The sequence below is a fragment of the Sciurus carolinensis genome, chromosome 2 (assembly GCF_902686445.1).
Source record: "Sciurus carolinensis chromosome 2, mSciCar1.2, whole genome shotgun sequence".
Lineage (NCBI taxonomy): Eukaryota > Metazoa > Chordata > Mammalia > Rodentia > Sciuridae > Sciurus > Sciurus carolinensis.
Genome location: NC_062214.1, coordinates 111,545,404 through 111,553,291, shown reverse-complemented (window position 1 = coordinate 111,553,291; position 7,888 = coordinate 111,545,404). Strand labels below are relative to the sequence as shown.

At 47.9% G+C, this 7,888-nt stretch overlaps 1 protein-coding gene across 1 annotated transcript; it reads right to left on the bottom strand.

The window, feature by feature from the left end:
• Nucleotides 1-4,028: 4,028 nt before the first annotated feature.
• On the bottom strand, nucleotides 4,029-6,073 carry Rhov (ras homolog family member V). The gene is made up of 3 exons (XM_047540701.1): nucleotides 5,770-6,073; nucleotides 5,521-5,579; nucleotides 4,029-5,347 (listed from the first exon to the last, which is right to left on the bottom strand). The coding sequence occupies exons 1-3, from the start codon at nucleotides 5,975-5,977 to the stop codon at nucleotides 4,904-4,906; spliced, it is 711 nt and encodes a 236-aa protein (XP_047396657.1). The 5' UTR covers nucleotides 5,978-6,073; the 3' UTR covers nucleotides 4,029-4,903.
• Nucleotides 6,074-7,888: the final 1,815 nt, after the last annotated feature.

Here is a 7,888-nt window from a genome sequence, read left to right as displayed (position 1 = left end):
TCCCAGCCCACAACTTCTTTCTTAAGCAGGAACTGAAATTCAAAGAATTTGACTATAGTAAAACATAATGCAAATAAAATTTTGTCCCCTTAAAAAAATCCTAAATGGCTGGATGTGTTGACTCACACCTGTAATCCCAGTGGCTCTGGAGGCTGAAGCAGGAGGATCATAAATTCAAAGCCAGTCTCAGCAATTTAGTAAGGCCCTAAGCAACTTAGCAAGACCCTGTCTCAAAATTAAAAAAAAAAAAAAGAAAAGAAGGAAAGAAAGAAAGAAAGAAAGAAAGAAAGAAAGAAAGAAAGAAAGAAAGAAAGAAAGAAAGAAAGAAAGAAAGAAAGAAAGAAAAGGGTTGGGGGTGCTACTCAGTGGTTAAGTACCCCTGGGTTAGATCCCCAGTACCAAAAAAAAGGAAAAGAAAATATCCTAAATGAAAAAATAGAAATACGAAGTTACATATACAGCATTATCACAAAAAAAACGTTTAAAGAAATATGCATAGAAGATTGAAAGAAGTGCACCAAAATTTTACTATTGTATTTGGGAATTAAGACTATGATTGAGCCAGCGTGGTGGTGCATGCCTGTAATCCCAGCGGCTCAGGAGGCTGAGGCAGGAGGATCGCAAGTTCAAACCCAGCCTCAGCAATTTAGCAAGGCCTTAAATAACCCAGTGAGGCCCTGTCTTAAATAAAACATTTTTTTAAAAAGGGACTGGGGATGTGTCTCAGTGGTTAAGTGCCACTGGGTTAAAAAAAAAAAAAAAAAAAAAAAGGCTGATTGACTGATTTTATAGTACTGGGGATTGGACCTGGGGGTACTCTAATGCCAAGTCACATGCCCAGTCTTTTATTTATTTGAGACCAGGTCTCCTTAAATTGCCAATGCTGACATTGAACTTGTGATTCTCTTCCTGGACCTCCAGAGTAGTGGGATTACAGGCAAGCACCACCACACCTGGATAATTTTTTAAAGTCTTGTAATTCTTTGAATTTTCTAATTTTTCTGGGTATTTATCATGGAAAAATAAATGCTATTTTAAAAATCAGCTAAGGTTACACAGACATTAAAAACAACTTACATTGATAAGGACATAAATAAAACAATGTTATCAAGTTAATATAATAAATATTCCTTTAAAATGTATATTTAAGGTGCTTGGGGTGGGTCCCCTAGATCTTTTTGTTTGTTTGTTTGTTTGTTACCAGGGATTGAACCCAGAGGCACTTAACCACTGAGCCATATCACCAGCTCTTTTTATTGTTCATTTTGAGACAGGGTCTTGCTAAGTTGCTGAGGCTGTCTTTGAACTTGCAATCCTCCTGTCTCAGTCTCCTGAGCCTCTGGGAGTATATGGGTGCACCACTGTACCTGTTACTCCAAATTAATTTAAAGAAACCAATCTATCCCAGAAAAGAAGAAAGACACCACATAATATGGAGAAACAGAACCAGAGAGAGAGAGCTGGTGGATTTGGAATCAGAGATAAAACCTCTCATCCTGCACAGGTTTGGGCCCCAAATTTGGGAATCCTTTTCTGCAAGCCATTGCTCTTAGACCTTAGTAAAACAAACCTGGAGTTGAGTTTGATCCTCTCAGTCTCGTCCAGGACTCTGACTGGTGTTTTATTCTTAAGCACTTAAGAGCTAACAGCAAACACTGCCTGAGCCAGGGACCCTGTGGGAAAGGAAGGAGCACGAATGGGGTTTTCTCTATGTATATTTGGCTGGGGAGATGCAGTTTGGGTCGGTGATAAAACTTAGAGTAACCTCAGTTGCCAAGGGAACAGAGAGGCCACTAATACCAGCAAGAGTTCTTTCTGGAGGAGAGAGATATTAGAAGGTAGTAAAAGGAGAAACAGGATGGGCACAGTGTAATGTGTCTGTCATCCCATCTACTCTGGGGGCTGAAGCAGGAGGATCGCAACGTTGAGGTCAGCCTGGGCAACTTAAGTGAGACCCTGTCTCAAAATAAAAAAATAAAAAGGTCTGGGGGATATAGCTCAGAGGTAGAATACTTCTGGGTTCAATCCCCAGTACCAATAAATGAAAGAGAGAGGGAGGAAGGGAGGGAGATGAAGGTGAAAAACAGGAGATTTGGGAGGTGGTGGGGGCACTTTTTAGGGGATCTAACAAAAGCCAAGACTTGGGATCAAAGTTAGGAGATAATGGGAGATCACTGGGACAAATGGTTTGGTCCAAGTTGCTGTCAGGTATGAGGTCTTGAATGAGGAAATAGGAACTCGAAGTTCATTGCAAACAGTGAGAACAGTAACAGTTGAGTTGTGCCAGAAGGAGGCAGCAGCTCTAGGTGGATGGGAGTGGGAAGCCATCATGGCAAGAGTGTAGAGGTGAGGCTGATATAGGTCCTGACCAGGAATAGTCACCTGGCAGGAGAGGAGGCACTCAGTTTGGATCAAATGGATGTGCTGGTACCATGAGAATTAGGAAAGAAATTGTTTCCTGTTCCCTTGGGTATGGGGGTACAGATATCACCCGATTGTGCTTTCTCTTCCCACCCATGGCGACACCAAGGCACCTCAGAACAGTTTGTGTATGTGTGCCAGAGGGAGGGATACTGGGAATTGAATTCAGGGGCTCTCTACCCTGAACCGCGTCCCCAGCCCCTTTTTATTTTATCTTTTGAGACAGGGTCTTGCTAAGTTGTTGAGACTGGTCTCCCAAGTCACTGGGAGTACATGTGTGTACCACTATGCCCTGTATACACCTTACAACAGCTTGAAAACCTCTAGTCCAGTCAGGCCTGTGTCCTTCATTTCGCAAATAAGGAAATGAGGGACAAAGAAGGGAAATGATTTGTCTATCATAATGGTAGGTGTCAGAGCCTGAACTTGAACCTGGGTCTGTGCCCTCAAGGGGAGAGGTAACAGCTGGTCATAGCCCATGGATTTGAGACCCTGAGAACCTAGCTATCATAGTGTGGCTCAGCAGCTACAACTGAGGGGACAAGAGGCTAAAAGGAGAAGTGGCTGATGCTCTGGGGGATAGGAGGCAGTCTTGGTTAAAACTAAACTTGGGGATTATCTGAGGTTTCGCTTGGCTAGGATTTCTGTCCCTCAGCTATGAGGGACACACACACACACACACACTTGTACTTCCTGCAGAGGGAGCTGGGCCCAGTGGACTGGGATGGGTGTGAGTGCTCACCTGGCAGAGCAGTTGCCTAGCAGGTGTCCCAGGTGTGCCTTAAAATACTTCTTTACCAAAATGCCCAACTTTATCAGATGCTCTTATGACCACTCACTTGAGATAGTACCTTTTCTCTCTGGGTCTCAGTTTCCCTAAGATAAAATAAGGTTTTGGTTTGTTTCCCCCAGGTTGCCTTTTAAGTTCCTCCTCCCAGTTCCAATTACAGGAAATACCCTCCAGATCTCTTTTCCAAGCCCTCTCCCAATGAACTGTCATGCACACAGGATTTCTGGGGCAAACCTCTACTCTACTTAAGTTGTTCAGAACCAGCACCCTGACCTTCACTAGGTTCTTAAGCACCAAGGCTGAAGACTGGTCCAACCAGCCCAAGTCCAGAACTTTGGCCAGTGATTGAGGTTCATGGTTGTATGGGGGTTCTCTTTGTGCTCAGATTGTGAATGGAGGAGTCTCTGGGGCCTGTAAACTGTTAGAAGAATCAGAACAGAAAGGTTAGATGGTTTGAGATTACAACAGAGCCCCAGTGCTGAGCACCATGCTCTAGAAAGGAGGGAGAGATGGGAGGGGCCCCACCCACCTGGTGAGGTCATGGGAAAGCAGGTCTGGCGCTGACACCTGGGGAAACCCGTTTCCAGGCTGCTTCCCACGCTAGCTCTCCTGGGAACCAGCTAGGCCAAGCCCCAAGTGGGGAGCCCCACACCTGCCCCCCCCATCCAGTTCCCATCACACTGTCTCATCTGGTCCAGCCCCCACCCTTCAACCTAACCTCAGTCCTTTGGGCCCAAATCGAATTACAGACACCTGGAAAGGGCAGCAGACTGTCGCAGGAAATGACAGAGACAGTAGCTTCAGAAACATAAGGTTTTATTTGCAAACTGCAACTGCTCTACCTTCTAGGCTGTGACTTTGGCAAAAGGGACCCTAACCCCTTTTCTCTTTCAGGCTCTATTTTACAGTTTCTTTCCCTCCCTTTGCTAGGCCCTGGATTCTCACTTCCTGCCCGGATGCTGGCCCAGCCAGTTTGGGCAGTACCTAGGGAGCTCTGAGACCCAGTTCTTCCCAGGGACCAGCCCCGCCCTCTCTGGCCTTGGGGGTTGAGGGTAGCCCAGGTGTCAGCCTGCTCCACAGTTGCCCATCCCCTATTCTCTTTCTCTTCCTCCTTCCCAGCCCAGCCCTCTGATCTGCCTCTAGTCCAAAAGCTCCAAGCCTCACTTACTGCTCCCTCTCTCAATCTCTTTCTCTGGCCTCTGTCTAACCCATTCCATCTCAAACTTCTCTCCAAATCAAGGCTAGCACCTTCCAGCCCTCCAAGATGCCTGACTATTCCCCAGGCTGTTCCTCACCTTTGTGCAAGGAGTGGGTGAGGATCACCACAAAGGGTCCTAACTGGGCCAGGCTGCCCTGTAGGCCCATAATAAGAAACTGGCAATTGGATCCCATGTTGCTCAGAGATGGCTGACCCTGTTATGGCCATCCCTTGAAAATCAAAGTGCTGGGTTTTCTCGGTGGGCCTTGACCAAAGAATTCCAATTTAAAGCTTTCCCTCTCTTCAGGCCCTAGGCTCACCCTGGCTTATCACAACGATCAATTAGAGGCCGTGTCCCCAGTGTTCAAAAGGGAACTAAATCCCTTAGGGTGGTCAGGCCCTGCCAGTAGCCCACTCCAAGGCCCATTGCCCCAGGTTCCAGAAGTCTCTGGCCTCCTACCTACCACTCACTTGCTACACACTGCCATAACTGCTCACACAAAGCAGAAGAACTTCTTCCAGCGGCAGCGGGAGAGGGTGCGAACACCTTTGGCATTTAATTTCTTCTCCAGCCGGGCTTTGTGCTCAATAGCACTGAGAATGGCTGAGTCAAACACCTCCTTTAAGTTCTTCTGTGTTAAGGCCGAACACTCGAGGTAGCAGCAGGCCCGGATCTTCTCTGCCAGACCCTGAGCTTGGGGTTGGGGCACTGGGCCCTCCCGGCCCCCCTGGTCCAGCTGAATCAGTACATTAACATCGTCCCTTAGGTCGGCCTGGGTGCCCACCAGCAGAACGGGTGCCTGGGGGTTGTGAGTGCGGATTTCAGGCAGCCATTTCTCCGTGATGTTTTGGAAGGAGCTGGGTTGCACCACGCTGAAGCATGCCAGGAAGACATCAGTATCCGGGTAACAGAGGGAGCGAAGTCGGTCAAAGTCCTCCTGGGGTTGGAAGGCCAGGTGGTTAGAAGGGCTGTTCCCTGCCACATGGGACAGGAATCCATTTCTCACTTGGGGCTGGAGACGAGACCCAAGGCCTTCTCCATTCCTGCCCTATCAGTTCATCACTCTCCTCATCCCCAGCCCAAACCAAGAGGCTGCGCCCAGCTTCTCACCTGTCCTGCTGTGTCCCAGAGCTCAATGCGCACCGGGGCTCCATCCACCAAGACTTGCACTGCAGGGGAGGGGCGGCGAAAGCCTGAGTTAGCAGAGCGTCCAGAGACCCACCAGGCCTCACTAGCGCCACCTCCAGGACTGCTTCCGCTCCCTACCCGGGGTCTCCGGGACCCTCCCCCAACGACGCCGGCCCCAGATCCCCCACAACCCCACCTCAGCCACGCGGCCGCTAGGGCCATTGAACGTACCAGAGAAGGTGTCCAGCGCCGTGGGCCGGTAGCGTGTTGGGTACCCATTGCAGGTGTAGCTGACGATGAGGCTGCTCTTCCCTACCGCACCGTCGCCCACCAGCACGCATTTGATGCCCAGCTCAGGGGGCGCACTGCGCCGCCGCGGAGGTGGGGTCGGGGCCCGGAGCGGGGGCGGCTCGGCCTCGCTCAGCTCCCGCGGCGGCATGGCCCGCTCCCGGGGCAGCAGAGGGGCCAGCCCGGACCACAGGACCCGTTGAGCTGAGGGGAACAGGTTCCGCTGTCTGCTCTCACTGTCTGTCGGGGTTGGGCTCGCGCTACCAACGCTACCCGCGGATATATATAGGGCCCCGCCCACCTCATCTGCATGTCCGGAGCGGCCCCGGGCCCCGCCCACCGCGCTGGACTTCGCTGGGCAGGGCACCCCACGCTGCCAGGCAATCACAAAGACCCGGGAGGAAGAAAGGGGAGGAAGAAAGGGAGTCGAAAAGCTGGTACTCGAAGCATCACTCAGGTACAAGGACAATGCATCACCTCACAATACCAAAATCGAGGTATCTTGATGCAGACATCCATGATTTATTGTTAGAAGGAAGATGCAAGTTGTAAAGCACATAATACGGCATGTTCAAATTTAAAAACTCTATACATCTTTGTATGAGTATTAAAAGTCGGGATAGTAATTTTATTAATAAAGGAATTATTTTAAAATTATGCTGGGGGTGTGTTGAGTGGCACAGCTCTTTTATAGCTTGCATGAGGGCCTGGATTCTATCGCCAACACCGAATAAACAAGCAAATAAATAAATATATTTTTAAAATATACAGATGAGAGAGGCAGAGAAACTCAAGCGTGAGCATAGCAGGCAGGATTGTTTTTTTCTGTTTTCCCTTTCACGGAAGAGCTTCCTCTAGACTCAGCCTGAAGGCAAACTTTGAACAACTTTATGCCCCTCTGCTAATGGAACTCAGGGTGCTGAGAAGCCAGCTGGAGAGGATCTTCAAGAACAGCTCTCTATTTGAATATTTTATAAATCCCCAAAGTACCTAATATTATCTTCATTATCATCAAAAGCACATAATAATTACCTATTTGCAGAAGCTGTTCTGGGCCACCCACTGTCCTTGCCTTAGAAGGCACTTGCAGACTGAAACAGGATCTCCCAGGTAGCCTTAGAAAGGTCACCTAGAGAGCAAGTAAAGAGTAGCCTGATGCTAATTTAGTCTCTTTATTGCAGCCAAACTGAGTGACACCAGACCCAGAATCCTTTCTCTGATCCCCAAGGCAGTCTTTCATCTCAGCCTATACAAAGATCATTGAAACACCTTCACAAAGGGAGTCAGACAATCATGAGTTTTGGGAAGGGGAACATTGGATTGGGAGGGTGGTGAGTATTAAAGGAAAAAGACAACTCTATTTCTCAAAGAGCTGGTAGTACAGAAATCCATAAATTTAAATCTCCAGATCTCTTGGGCAAAGTCTCAGGATCCTTAACTGACTGAACTTCCTTCATTCATTCTTTTTCTTTACCTACTTTTCTTTCCCTCTTTCTTTCTTCCTCCTTCTTTTTTTGTCAAAAGTTGATAAAAGTTAAAAAGTTGCTGACTAAACCATTAACATCTTGAATATGGGGAAATGATAAGATCCCCAGTATCCACTTCTTCATTCCCGTGTCTACATCCTCCATCCCCTAATCCCAATGTCTAGGGATGGTAATAATCCTAATTGTAGCCCCAGAACACCCCAGCACTTCTCAGACACATCCACATAAATTTTTTCATGGCCTTAAGTGTTATCCTGCTATTGCATCCCCTAGAAAGTCCAAAAGCTGTTGTTGTTGTTGTTGTTGTTGTTGTTGTTCCCTCTCCTAGAAAGGGAAAGGAATTTTAAAATACCAGGACATCAGAAAACCTGTCCCAGGTTTTCAGCTCACTAGCTTTGTGACTCCCACAAAATCACTTCACCCATTTCAATGCCATAAAAATATAGGTGATATGTGTTTATCTCTGAAAGTCCTCTGGGCTAGCAACCTGTGATTCAAGGATCCTAGGGAACCTGCCCCAGCCCAGGTGTCTGGAACAAAATTGCTACACACAAGCACACATACACACACACGTG

What these genes read in the sequence shown, in the direction of transcription:
- Rhov (XM_047540701.1), bottom strand. Translation starts at nt 5,977, where the DNA reads ATGCCGCCGCGGGAGCTGAGCGAGGCCGAGCCGCCCCCGCTCCGGGCC. An exon ending in GGCGCTGGACACCTTCTCTG is followed by an intron (nt 5,580 to 5,769) that starts GTACGTTCAATG and finishes CCTCCCCTGCAG; the next exon opens with TGCAAGTCTTGGTGGATGGA. An exon ending in TCTGGGACACAGCAGGACAG is followed by an intron (nt 5,348 to 5,520) that starts GTGAGAAGCTGG and finishes TTCCAACCCCAG; the next exon opens with GAGGACTTTGACCGACTTCG.